The following is a 14,009-nucleotide window of genomic DNA, read 5'->3' as shown; positions in this document are numbered from 1 at the left end:
TTCCTTCCTTCCTTTCTTCTTTCTCTCCCTTCCTCGTTCCTTCCTTCCTTTCTCCCTTCCTTTTTTCCTTCCTTCCTTCCTCTCCTTTCTTTCCCCTGCCCTGTCCTTCCCTCCCTTCTCCTTCCCTCCCTTCCCCTTCCCTCCCTTCCCCTCTCTTCCCCTTCCACTTCCCCCTTCCCTTCCCTTTTCTTCCCTTTTCTTCCCTCCCCTTCCCTTCCCTCTCCTGCTCTGCTCTGCCTCCCCTCCACTCCCCTGCCGTACCCTGCACCATTTTCCGTGCCCTTCCCTGGCCTCCCCTCCCCTACCCCTCCCCTACCCTTTCCTTCCCTTCTCTTTCTCTCTTATGGGGGGTGATGTTTAAAATTAGTATAAAAGGACAAAGCAGGAGGAGCTGACCTTAAAAAAGTGTGGGTGGACTAATGATCAAACTTTTTAGAATTCTTTCATAACTTCAACAGGAACAACTCGACCTTTCCCTCTTACTTACTCCTGGAAGTGGGAGATTATGGATTAATGCCCACCACATCAGAGACTGAAAATATTTGTGAGTCTGGGTACTGCATGGTGGTGGAAGTGTGTGAGTGATCATGATGCCTCCTTAATCAATGTCATCTTTCCTAAGGTCAGTTATCAGAGCCCTGGGAGTTGACTTTACTATTGAATAACTTTCTAGTGCAGTTTGCCATGGAAAGAAACTCAAGCCTCACTGACCATATCAGAGGAGGGTAAACACCTTTCTTGCTCCTTCATATGAAAGTTACTGTTCCTTTTTCATGGACAGAAAATTACAGGTTGATGGAACTATATTTTCATGGACATTTTGGTGTCAGAGCCTTTAAACAAATGTATGCTCTGGGCACCTCCCCTCCCCACTCAGGAGACAATGTCTTAATTATTTTGACCAAAGCCAGACCATGTTGTGTGTTGTAAACATCTGGTTTATCATTCATCCAGCTGAACTGGTTTACATTTTCTTAGAAGAAAAGGCTTGGGATTAAAGGCATTTAAGTAATTAAGCACACGTCAAGACAATTTGGTGATGGGTAAATATAGTCTCTGTTAAATGCACCGTCTGGGAGCTCTGGTTTAGATTTACGTCCGGCTGGAGTGCAGGGATGAAAGCACAATGCCAGGCGGACTGGGCCCTGTTCTTGGGAGAATCAAAACCAAATGGGTTTTCAGGAGTATGGCACCCATTCCTCTAAGTACCTGTCCCAGTGGATAAAAGTTTCCTTTGAGTTTGGCCTGGAGGGAATAGCACTGCAGTCCCTGTCACCGAGCAGCACTTGTAGATTTAATGAGACTCTCTTTGGGAGGTAGACCATAAACTTCGGCGCTTTGGTTGTTCCTTTGTGTCCAGGAAATCAGTTACGTCTATGAAGCTCAGTGCTAGGTCTCAGCTTTGTATGACGAATGTGTGTTTTCAGGTACCGGTGCCGAGTCCTAAGCCCACCCCAGTCATGTTTCTTGGCCCTGCCCCTGTGGATGTGGGACTGTGGTGCTAGGCCTGGTTGTGTCAGGCTGCACAGACGTGTGGTCCATGCTGGGCAGGGAGGAAACATGAGCCTTTTCCTTTGGAAGTTTTTAGTTCTAAACACTAGGCATGAAGTACCTGGTGATTTGAAGGGGACATGGGCACGTCGACTTTGAGGATCAGTGAGGGGCTCCTCAGGGGCTATACTTTGAGCTGAGACATTGTTCCTCTTAAGGAAGACAGGGAAGGGAAAATGTCCTCAGCGCTTTCTCCTTCTCACTGTCCCCCATCCTGAAAGTAATAGGACAAAAGGTTGAGTCTCTCTGTCTCTCCCTGGGTCTAGAGCTGGGAGGAAAGAATATAGATGCAATCCTGAAGAAGAAAACTTTGCCATTATGGCCAGATGGATGGCGCATGATGGAACCAATTAGCCCATTTTTGCTGAAAAGAAAGAAAAAAATCAGAATTTCAATTTTCAAAGCAGTGACTCTTTTTAAAAAACGTTTGATTATTTTCTTCTTGTTTTAAACTGATTTCCATGCTTGTTTGGGGGTAGAATCTTGGTTTCTGAAGTCTGTGGGTGAACCGGGAGGCCAAAGGAATCCCTGTTGTTGGGTAAAGTTGTGGATGAATGCTTAAATTTCAACATGCCTCTCCCGCCCCATTCCTCCTCCTCAAATGTACTTTCTTCTCCTTTCCCCTAGCAGCCACTGATTGGGATCACCCATAGGATACCACCTGAAAAGTAGGGAGTACACAGCTAGAGGGAGCAGAGGAACTTCCAGGTGCAGCATTTTGGGGGCTGTGGTTATCTGAGTTAGGACAACTCTGGTTTTATAACTTGAGTCTGCTCCAAAGCAAAGGGCCTTTTACCTTGACTCTCTGTCTTAGGAGACAGAACAATCAGCTGGAGTTTAAAAGTTTCTTCATGAGCATAGAATGCTCAGCGAAGCAGTGAGGAAGGCGATGAACAAGAGGAGTACTGAGATAACTGCAGCCACAGGGCCGGTGACTGTTAGGGCTGCCATCTCTTCTGTGTTTCCAGCCATGAGCTAAGTGCTGTGAGACACACAGGTGAGAGGAGTGCTCTCTGACCCAGGTCAGGCCTCTGGGGAACACAAAACAATGAGCAAACCTTGTCCTGGAAGTGAAGCGAGCTGCCCACTTCCAGCTGCACCGTGCACAGGAAGCTTTATTTGAGATGGGGATTAGGGCGCATAGCTTTAGTGTCCCAATAATTTGAGACATTTCTGAGGATCTGGCAGCTGGGACCAGGAGTTCAGGTTATCGGTCTGATGGCTTAATGCTTCCAGACACTCGGCTACCATGCAAAGTCAAGCTGAGAATTAGCAGAAGAGCTGAGTAGGTGAAACACCTGCTGGACTTTTCCTTGGCGTTTTGGGACTGTCTTCAGGGTATATACAGCTGCCACGGCAACCATGGGGTGTGACTGTAGGGATTGGGTTGGGTAGGTTCTGGGGTGTGGTCTAGCTGGGGCCTTACCCGCCTGTGATGCTTCAGGCTCTATCCAGGCCTACAGCACTTTGTATTTTTTAACTACAAACTCCCACAAACTCCCCTCCCGGCTTGGGACTCCTCCCTTTGATTATGGTAGGGTGGCTTCATGTTGCTCTGGTTATGGCTCTTGAACTGATTAATGATGCTCGGAGTGAAATTGTAGTCTTGTGAGTCAGACAAATCTGCAGTTCAGCAAACCTCCAGGGCACCCTTCCCCCGTCTGCACTCCCTCTCCCCACCCTCTGCTCCTCTCACCCCGCAAAGTTATTTCTCATGTTTTATGTGCATGCCAAGGAGGAAACTTAAAATCAGGAAAGGACTGGCCCTTTGGTGACGCAGCAGTACCAAAACACTCAGCTCTCAACTCATCGGAAGAGCGGCCACTTCTACCGGGCGCCCCTGGCAGCCTCCCGTGGGCCTCCGCTCCCACGTGGGGCCCGGAGAATAGTCTTTGTGCCATCCAATGTCCTGGAACTGTGGCAAATGGGAGCGAGGTTTGAGGAAGAGGAGGCTGATGGAGGGGAGAGGATTGTCTGAGATCCTCTGCGGTCTCTAAGCATGTGGGTGGGGCATTGGGTAGGAGCGGGAGGTGGAAAGCCATGAATTTTAATGAGTCAATGTTGTCTAGATTTGTTATCCAACCTCGGCGTTTATTCAGAGCCATGCAAATGCAGATTTCTTAGCATTTGGACATCATACATCTTTCCCTCCAAAACCAATTATCCCCTCATCTCACTACAGTCTACAGTCTCTTTGGAAAGAATGGTTCAGGGCAGAAAGTAAGTGCGAGACAAGGGAAATCATTGTGTACCAGAAACTCCCCCTCTCCTCCCCCTCCATGATTAAATGTGGATCCTCGTATGGCGGGATCCTTGGTACCACGAGTTGGTGAGACATAATCCCTCCCTTCTGGAAGCCAGCGACCCAGGACAGACCATCCCGACTCAGACAGAACACACAGACCACGTTATAGTCTCTGAAAAAAACCAAGAATGAAACAAGGAAATAACGATGACTTTATGCTGCGCAGAAGGTTCTCTGTTGTGAGTATAATGGAGTTGGAGGGACAGAGCCATTTGTTCATTTCACATTTGTTTAGTAGGGTCTGCTACGTGCAAGTGGTGTGAGACACTGTTGGAATTAAAACATAAATCTCTTGTATAGTTTTCAAACTTTCTGGTCTCAGGGTGACTTCACACTTTTAAAAATTATTGGGAACACCCACAGGGTGTTTGCATGGCTATGTCGACCAATGTTTACTGCATGAGAAGTTAAGGCTGAGAAATTGTGAAAGTACAAGAATACACAAACACATGCCATTAGCCATAGGGGATGATGGCAGCACATGCCACAACACCCCACTATGCACTTGTGAGAGAAGAGTGAGAAAGAAAATAATGTCTTAGTGCTATTAGAAAAATAGTTTTGCCTCCAGGGGCCCCCGAAAGCCTCATGAAGACTCCCAGGGTTCCCCAGACCACATTTTGAGAACCACTGCCCTATTGCTTTCTGCCCACCTCAGGGATATTATGGTCCAGATGGCAGATCAGTCACAGCCAACACTGCCTTGTGAAACAGCAGGAAGGAGCTCAAAGTGCAGTCGAATGCTCTCACACATACTTTTATAGATCATGATTAAAATGATCCATACAGCCATTCATTCCTATGTGGTCATGGAGCACAGAGATTCGCACCTGACGGTGGTGGAAGGTTATTGGACTGGAATGACTGGAATCTTTGAAGATAGGAGGAATGTGAACTTTGAGACAGCATATTTGATATGAAAACATCATTTTGTATTTAGGGAATGAAAAAATATTGTTCTTGTACTAAGAACCAGAGCTTGACAGAAAGTTCTAGCCTAGCTGATATAGAGGAGGATGCACTGATTCTCAGCTGGGGGGCATGTGAGAGTTTAATAGTTATCAAAAAACAAGGGTTAAGTTGAGAAATGCCTGCCCCAGAGTTACTATTTTCATCTCCCTTTCTTCCGTAGGTATTAACTCTCTGATTGCAAACAATATTTATGAGGCTGCCTACCCTCTTCATGACGTAAGTACCATTTTCAACAGCGTGCTCTCTGTAGTCTTCAGAACGTTGAAAACCACAACTTTTCAGTGGCAATGAAATGGGTGAATACCTGCAGGGTGAGGCAGGAGTGAATCATGACATTAAAATACCTTGGCTGACCCTGGACTGCTCATTGCTGACAATAATCCCCCGTTTGATTTTTGCCAATCATCTCAAACTGTCTCGCCAATGATTTCCCCAGAAGACAAAATACACTGGGCTTTGTCTGAGCTTTCCCTGTACTCCCTGGCTTTGTTTTTCGCAAAAGTGTGACTATACAGATGTGGCATGAGGTGATTAAAGGGAGGAGATATGAGTGAGGGTGGTGGATGGTGGTGGAAGGACACTGAAAGGCCTGGGTGATCCCTAACCTGGGCTGTCAGACCCGTGGCTGCCTGAAAGTGGTATTTTGTATATGAGAGTTTTGTGCAGATGTGAAATTCCTCCTTAACATGCAGGTACATATTAACGAAAGATCATTATTTAAAACAAATTTTTTTTGAAGAAAATCTCTCAGAATTCCTTGTACGATGCTTTGGTTAAGTAAAGAAAACAGAATGACTGTAATGCAAGCTCTCCTTGACTGGAGATAATGTTATGAACAATAATGTTATGAACTTCCCATGATACAATGCAATGGTATTCTTCAAGACAACTCATGAGAATGTAACTGGTCCTTCAGCTAAATGCTCCATGGCTTCACTATTCATCAGACTGGTCAGGTCTTGGGCACCTGCCATGCAGTAGTGCCATGTGAGACTGCTGAGGTGGGGCTCCCTGACTGCCCAGCAGGAATTTTCTTGATGGGAATCTTCTCATTCCTGACATATTTGCAGTGGCGTATGCACTGCTAAGTTCTGCAGTTATGGACAGAGTGAGCATGTCATGGCACGGGTGATTTTCACATGATGGGCTAAACCATTTAAAGTCTGGAGCTCTGCCATTGCATTGCTACGAGGGAGCATAGGCTGATCTCTGAAGTGTATGAGGGGGGCGCATCTTTGTGTGAGAAGTTATCCCAGGAAATGTGGCAAGTGTTGATGGCTAAGAAAATGGAGTATCAGCCCCTTACCATGCCATGCTTTTGACCTTCCTTAAATGGGAGTGAAAAAAAGCAATGATATTAGAAAATAAAAAAAAAAGAAAATCCTTTCTCTTTTGGCACCTGTTTCTGGTAATTTCATTGGCTTTATCCAGCATCCCTTTTTCTCCCACAGGGTGAATACAATAGTCCAGAGGACGATATGAATGACAGGAAGGTAAGCCTGCCTCACGCAGCATCCTGGACTTTGGGCATGAGAGACTACGGGTGGGTGTGGAAGTGGCTAGAAGTGCCTTAGATGTTCTCTTTACCTGCTTATCTACTTTGCAACAGTTTCCCCCACCCAGGTATTTGGAAATGTGAGTGTGGTTGCTACTGCACTTAGTGCCTGGAGAGCCACAATGCCAATTGTCCTGAAATATATCTAACGCCCACCACACAGCTCTCACCCCATCTTCCCATGGCAAGACAGCACCAGTTGAGAAACATTGGCTGTCCAAATTCCTTAACTGATAGGTGCAGAAACGGAGACACAGAAGGCTTGAGCACCTTGGCCTGGATGACACAGCCACAGGAAACAGAGATGGGGCTCGGAACACCTCTAGCCCTCAAATCCAGGGTTCTTGCTTAAAACATGTGATGATCCGTGCCGTTGTGGCTTTTGGAGGGTCAACTTGAGGTGATTCTTGTTTTCTCTTAGGCAGGCAGGTGGAGTATAGCCACTCCCAAATTATAGATGAGCAATTATAGATGTGAGGGAGGCTCAGTTGTGCTTTGTAGTTCAAGTAGCTAGAAATTGGAGGTTACCGTTAGGGGAAGGAACGTGGCCCCAACCTCTTCCGTGGGGATGCAGCAATGATCCCCTCATGCCATCCTCCTGCTGGCTTCTCCCCACCTTCAACAACTCTAGTGAGCAGAGGAGGGTGGGCGATGGTGGGAGGGATGAGGAGCCTGAAGCTCAAGCAACTTCCCTCCCCCACTCTGTTGTCTGGAAAATCATTCATGCCCCAAGTTGCCTTTCGAGCAGGCTTCTTTTTATCCTGCCTATTAGTCCCTGTTATGAAGTGTTAAGTATTAAAAACATAAAAGGTCTTTTCCAGAAATACTGCAGTGATTGCTTACACATGTCCTCTCTCTGCCTGCCCAGGGAATCTGCTGTAGTATTGCGATGTCTTAACTCATCTGTTTTCTATCCGATGCTAATAGTCTCGGTGTTTAATTTCCTGAAAAGTCCCGCATCAGATTTAAAGGAAAAGGAGAAAGCATGTCTCGCCACATCTCACTTCTCTCGCCCAACCATTTTCTGTCCTCCCACTCTCTAATTTTTCCTTCCTTCCCTTTAAATGGTGATCACCATCCATTGCCGGCCTAAGAAAACTCCTGCTGGGTGGTGGTGACCCCAGCCTGTCTAGGAACATTACGGAGACCAGGAACACACAGCAGCTCATAGGAGAAATCAGTCAGCCTTCTGTCACCTGCAGTAATGGAAGAAGTAAATTGCAGACTATTTACAATATCTATGTTGTAGATATAAAAATATGTATTTGTCTTTGGAAAGATACAAAATTACTGTTAACCACAGCAATGCCTTTTAACAAAAAAAATTTCCCATCACAAAATGTTTCTCTTTGGCTGATATAATGAAGGACATGGAGAAGGCTTGGGAGCTGCAGTATAGGGTGGCCTCTCTGGGGCCTCTAGGGATTATTTACCATGGTGTCCCCACCTGCCCATCCTGCCAGCACCTGGATGTTCTCCTTCACTCTTCCTTACAATCTGTGGCTGTTCCCATGATCTCCCCAAGGCCAGGTTCATTGCAGGCAGTTTCTAGGCAAGCCGAGAGGCCCTAGAGGATATCAGTCTCCCTCTCCGGAAGCTCACCTGGTGCTATTGTGCAGTTTCCATGACTCAGACTCAGGTAGGGCTGGAAGTCTATTTCTTTCCCCTCCTGGAGGGTCATTAGGAAGAAGCTTCTGGCCGGGTGCGGTGGCTCACACCTGTAATCCCAGCACTTTGGGAGGCTGAGGTGGGCAGATCACGAGGTCAGGAGATCAAGACCATCCTGGCTAACAAGGTGAAATCCCGTCTCTACTAAAAATACAAAAAATTAGCTGGGCGTTGTGGCAGACACCTGTAGTCACACCTACTTCGGAGGCTGAGGCAGGAGAATAGCATGAACCCAGGAGGCGGAGCTTGCAGTGAGCGGAGATCGCGCCATTGGACTCGAGCTCTGGGCGACAGAGCAAGACTCTGTCTCAAAAAAAAAAAAAAAAAAGAAGCTTCCTTCCTCTTGAGAACAAGGGTTTCCTGCCTTCCTAGAAGCCAGGACAACCGGAAGAGGGAGCAGCCTGGGGGTAGATGGGTCCCTCCTGGCTTCCAGCAGCTGCCTAGTTCGCCATTTGCCAATGCTGCTTAGTGTCCTGGAAATTCCCCGAGAAGTGGCTGTCACCATCTGCTCAGGGCTCCCCAGCTTTCACTGACTCTCTGCGGCTTCTTCATCCACTTACAGGGGAGAACTCAAAGCAGAACTTTGGATGTGACTTCCTTTAGCTTTCTAGAAACCCTTAGTCCTGGATTTTCTAGCCTTTGCAGGCGGCTGTCTTCCCTAGTGGATAGTTAGTAAGTGACCCACTGAAAACTGTGGAGAGAGAGTCAGTCCTGCATTTTAAAATTTACCTTCCTGACAAGAAAGGCACTTTTCTTCTTGGTTTCAACTGGGGATTCGTTTTGCCGTGCTGCACGACTTTCATGTTACTGTATGGAGAAGCTGAGACCTGGAGAGGTGGAGTTACTTACTAAAATGTTCAAACAGGTTAGTGTAGCATCTGGGAGTAGAATCCAAGTCTCTTCCATTCAGGCTGCCCCTGTCCCTTAAATGCCTCCGAGATGGCTACAGCATCTGTCTGCCTGTCTCAGGTCTAGCTGCTGTCTGAGGAGCTTGTGGCCTCAGAGAGGGCCATGAGTCCCAAACACCTTGATGTTCTCTGGCATTACAAAGAGTTGTTGCAAAGAGTTTTTAACACTTGAGTTCCTTTATAGTCTCATGAAATCCTTAAATTGATGACCTCTGTCAAATGTGATCCCTGGGGAGCCAAACTTCCTGCTTCTATGCTCTCATCCATCGTTCCTGCTGTAAATGCTTGGGGCAGACAGACACATCTGGGGTTACGTCCAGGGCTCTGGAATCAGGCACTGTCCATTAAGAAGGAGCAGTAATCCCTCCCTGGTGTATTTGCTGGCTTTGCCAGTTGGGAAAGAGAGGACATGGTGAACCTCTAAGGGAGAAAGGGGATTCACTAAGAGTTGCATTAGAAGGCTCTAGACTCTGCAAGTTTAAAGGGCCTGTTACGTGTCTGTGCTTTACTCACACCATACTGGTCCTTACGGGGCAGGACTCCAGAGTGTGCCTCTCTTCACCCTGCCTGCTGGTCCCTTCTGGGGCATTGCAAGCTGGAGTTCAGCACGATCCGTGTCTAAACCTTCTTAAAGATTGGGAAGGGTCTCCAGCACTCTCTACCTTTCTCCCTGCCTCCCCTGCAGGTGACAGAAGGCGTGTGAGCTGGCCTGGGCATCCGGGCATAATTGCTGCACCGCCTCCCAGCTTTGGTGCTGTGTCGCTCCAGCTCTCTGTTTCAGGGGCTGCCTGATCACTGCCTCCTCCGTATGCTTCTAGCTTTTCTGTATCAAGCCCAGATAGTTCTCTTGGCTCCTCCTCGTGTATATCCACAAGCCATGGATACATATTTGTGCTTAAAAGAGACCATGGTGAGAGAGGGACTTTCTGGAAGTCTCTTTCAGCAGGTCTGGGATTCAGCCAGGGAAAAGGCTTCTGAGGTCAGCTCTCAGTTGAGGCCATACTGGATTCTTGGAACATTTTCCGTTGTTTCCTCCAGACCGGCAGCGGATAGGTGTTCTCAAGCTCAGGTTTGGTTGGACATACGACTTGGGGAGGAATTTGCTCCGGAGGTCAGGGTCTGTAAGGCAGACAGTGACGTCCCATAGCTCTCGAGAGGGTGCCCTGCCTGCATCTCCTGATGCAAGCTTATCTCCCCTTTGGGCCACACATGATGTCACTGTGACAACCAGGTGCTGGAGAGCCCAGGGTTTGCACTCAGGAGAGTCAAAACTCAGGCATTAGAAGCACCCAAGACGTGGGAGGAGGAGATGTACTAATAACAATAAGATTAGGTGAGCCACCGCTCAGGAGTGAGCAGCAGCAGTGCTCGTGAATTCAGATGTTCCTCTGCCTTCATGCGCGGAGTAACCCCTTGTTGTATCTGGGTTTCCTCCATTGCAAGTGGTGGAACTGCTGGTGCAGTTTGCCTCTTCAGGACCCGTGTAGTTTCTGGTCCTGTTTTGCAGTGGCTGGAAGACATTGTGATAATAAAAGTCTACCACCCTTAAGTAAGATCGCTGGTTCTCATTTCCATTTTAATGTCATGTCTTTAAAGATTCTTAGGTCAACAGGATGGCTCCCTGTAGGGCTGATGTTCAGACAGGCTTCCGAAGTACCCGGTTAGAGTAGGTTCTCCTTGACAGATTTCCTTGAGAGTTGTGTGTGATGTAGTAGGAGCATAAATAATGTAACAAAATAGCAGCTGTATTATAAATCTGTCACTTCCAGACATATAATTTGATAAAGTGCCAATATTGATTCAGCATGGGTATGTAGATGAGGTCTCATGATGATGCTTTACTGAATGATTTTATTTACCGGAATTGATACACAGGTTTAGTGAGACACACGCTGATTCTGATAAAGTTGCTGCAGAAATATTCCCAGATAGCCTGGCCTAATGTGTTCGGTTTTGCCCCTACCCCTCTCCTGGAGCCATTCTTGTCAAGGTGATTGGTGACCTCAAAGCCACTGAATCCAGTGGCCACTGCTCATCTGACCTGACCCATTAGCAACATTTGACACTGCTCGTCCTCTTCTTCTTCTTCTTTTTTTTTTTTTTGAGATGGAGTCTCGCCTTGTCGCCCAGGCTGGAGTGCAGTGGTACGATCTCGGCTCACTGCAAGCTCCGCCTCCCGGGTTTACGCCATTCTCTTGCCTCAGCCTCCGAGTAGCTGGGACTACAGGCGTGCACCACCACGCCTGGCTAGTTTTTTGTATTTTTAGTAGAGACGGGGTTTCACCGTGTTAGCCAGAATGGTCTCGATCTCCTGACCTCGTGATCTGCCCACCTCAGCCTCCCAAAGTGCTGGGATTACAGGCGTGAGCCACTGCGCTTGGCTATCCTCTTCTTTTCTTTGAAACCTTTTCTCCCCTTGGCTTCCTGGATGCCACACACTTCCGGTTCTCCTCCACACCACTGGCCGTTCCTTCTGTCTCCTTTACCGGTTCTTCATCACCCTCTTGACCTCTAAATGGTGGCGTGCCCAGGGCCCAGACCTCAGGCTTCTTCTGTACTTACTATCTCTTCTTTGGTGATAGCATCCATCATTTAATGACTTTACAAAATGTCCTCCTCTTCAATAACTCCCAAATGTACTGGACTCTTCTTTGAACTTCAGATCGTTATATCTAGCTGCTCGCCATGCCCCTGGATACCCAAAGAGCATCTCAAAAAATGCATCCCCAAGTAAGGTCTTGATTCCACCCCCACTAACCTGTCCTTCCCACAATCTTTCTCATTTCAATAAAAGGCATCACCATGACTCAGTGGCTCAGGCCAAGTTCTTATTTCCTCTCATCCCACATCCAATCCAACAGTAAATCTTATAGGCTTTAGAATCTAAGCAGAATCAACTAGTTCTTACTATATCTGCTGCTGCCCCCATGGTGCAAGCCATCATCATCTCTTCCCTGGACCATTCCAATAACTTCCCTGTGCCTCTGATCACTCTGTCTGTTCTCCACACAGCAACCAGAGTGAGCCTTCTGCAATCTCAGATTGTTTTGCCTCTCTACTGCAAATCTCCCAGTGGCTTCCTTCAAAATCCAAATTTCATCCAGTGTTGATACAAAGATTTTAGCATGGCCTGCAAATCCCCAAGTGATCTGGCCATCCTGGTTCTTTCTGACTTTGTCTCCCAAGTTCTCCCCATGCTCACTCTGCCCCAGCCACACTGGTTCCCTGTTCTTCCTGGGACATGCCATATGCACTTGCCTTGGGGCATTTGCACAAGAAGAGTGTCCTGCCTGGGACACCCTGCCCCCTTCCTTTGTGTCTCAGCTCAATGTCACCTCCTCAGAGAGGCCTTCCCTGGCCATCCTGTCTACAATAGCACCCCACTCCTCTCCCTTCCTTCACATTCTACTCCCTGACCTTGATTAATTTTTCTTCATTAAGATTTCCAAATCTTATCTGTTTATATGTTTATATTTGTCTCTCCACACCAGGGTGTAAGCAGACTGTGGCTTACTGCTGTATCCAGTGTGGGGACAGTGCCTGGCACATAAGGAGATGTCACTAAATACTTGTTAAATGAGTGAATCACGACCATCGGGGCTCATTTTGCTGGACTAGGCAAGACATGGGAATAAAGAAGACGGGGTTCTGCTCATCAGGTGCAGGACTGCCGCAGAGTGTGATAAAGTTCACCTCTATTGTTTGGGGAAGGAGAAGCCAGTTTCTGTAGCCTCCTGATTCTGGACATCTCCCCGTGGATGTCTCATGAGAATTTCTTAGAAGCTGGGCTTTAGGGGTAAAATTCTGACTTGTTAGGATGGACAAAATCAGGTGAAGTTTCCCACCTCTACCTCTAACCTGTTTCCTTATTTTCTTTGTTTAGCTGCTATATCAAGAATGGGCGCGCTATGGAGTGTTCTATAAGTTCCAACCTATTGACCTCATCAGGTAAGAGGTGGTAGGGAACTTTTGGAAGGATCCTGGAGATGCAAGTCCTGAACGATATATCATAAACATTTTGACTCTGGCAGTCTTTTGCTCACGTGGAGGGATCTTCTTTTCTAGCTTCTATGGTCCCCTCATCTGTGTCCCATGGGTGGGGAAGCAGCTGGGGACACGGGAAGGACATGGAGTCTTTGTGGCACAAAAGGTCCTATAGATTGATAGACCATGACCTCCACCTTGAGGTCTTCAACACTGTGGTCTCTGTTCCTGCCTGTTCTTTGGGAGGGGTGCATGGAGCTGTCTCATTTCTTTTCCTTAGTCTTGTCTAGATGGAAAAGCTGATTCTTGGGTTATGCCCAAGTGCCAGTGTTGATCCAGGAAAGGGTGGATTTGGCAAATCACATTGGGAGTATGCTGGCTGGCCTGACAGAATGTGGACTTCTTATGGCTTTTCCAAATTAGAAGGGAAGAGAGACTGGGCCCTGGGATTCCCCCCTTCCTTGTTGTCACAGAATGATGTCCTGTTTTCTGGCATCTTGGACATTTCCCCAGCTTCTGTTGAACATGAGTGAAAAGTCCTTTGAAAGAACTTGCTGGAATGCCATAGGTCTGACTACTTTAAAATAGGTTCAGGGCTCTGGAAACTCAGTCTTCTGACTGGAATGTTGGGCTGCAGCACTGTGTGAAAGCACTGGGCTGAGAGTTTGGAGATGTGAGTTCTGGTCTGGGCCTGGCCACTAAGTGCTACCATTTCTTTGGGCAAGTCCCAATTCCTCTTTGATCTTCAGGGTCCTGGTTGTCCTAACTTGGGAGGTGAAGCTGAGGGATCCGTGGGTTCACATGGTAGAATGTGCTCATTTGGAAAAGGTGGGCTGCTGGAGCCTGCAGGAGGAGGCTGCGCCATGGTGAACATGGTGGACTCACTGCCCTGCAGTCACCTAATGAGCTAATTAGTCAGTCTGAGAATAGAGCATGTTCCTGGCTGGCTGCCCTGGGCTGGGATTGTGAGAGAGGCAGCAGCCAGGAGAATCGAGTCTAGAGGGAGGAATTCCAGCTTCTTCTTGGAAAGAGAAAGCCTCATGGAGGCCAGAGTTTGGGCAGCTCA

At 47.5% G+C, this 14,009-nt stretch overlaps 1 protein-coding gene across 2 annotated transcripts in view; it reads left to right on the top strand.

Moving 5' to 3' along the window:
• The window catches only part of ANO2 (anoctamin 2), a 357,929-nt gene that overhangs the window by 114,151 nt on the left and 229,769 nt on the right, over nucleotides 1–14,009 (top strand). For both annotated transcript variants that reach the window (XM_021921930.2, XM_021921931.2), the window contains 3 exons: nucleotides 4,989–5,044; nucleotides 6,280–6,321; nucleotides 12,843–12,907. In XM_021921930.2, the coding sequence (XP_021777622.1) occupies nucleotides 4,989–5,044; nucleotides 6,280–6,321; nucleotides 12,843–12,907 (163 nt within the window). The remainder of the gene's footprint in view (nucleotides 1–4,988; nucleotides 5,045–6,279; nucleotides 6,322–12,842; nucleotides 12,908–14,009) is intronic.

Source organism: Papio anubis, chromosome 9 (assembly GCF_008728515.1).
Source record: "Papio anubis isolate 15944 chromosome 9, Panubis1.0, whole genome shotgun sequence".
Taxonomy (NCBI): domain Eukaryota; kingdom Metazoa; phylum Chordata; class Mammalia; order Primates; family Cercopithecidae; genus Papio; species Papio anubis.
Note: the sequence above shows the minus strand (reverse complement) of the source record. Positions and strands in the feature narration are given on the sequence as shown.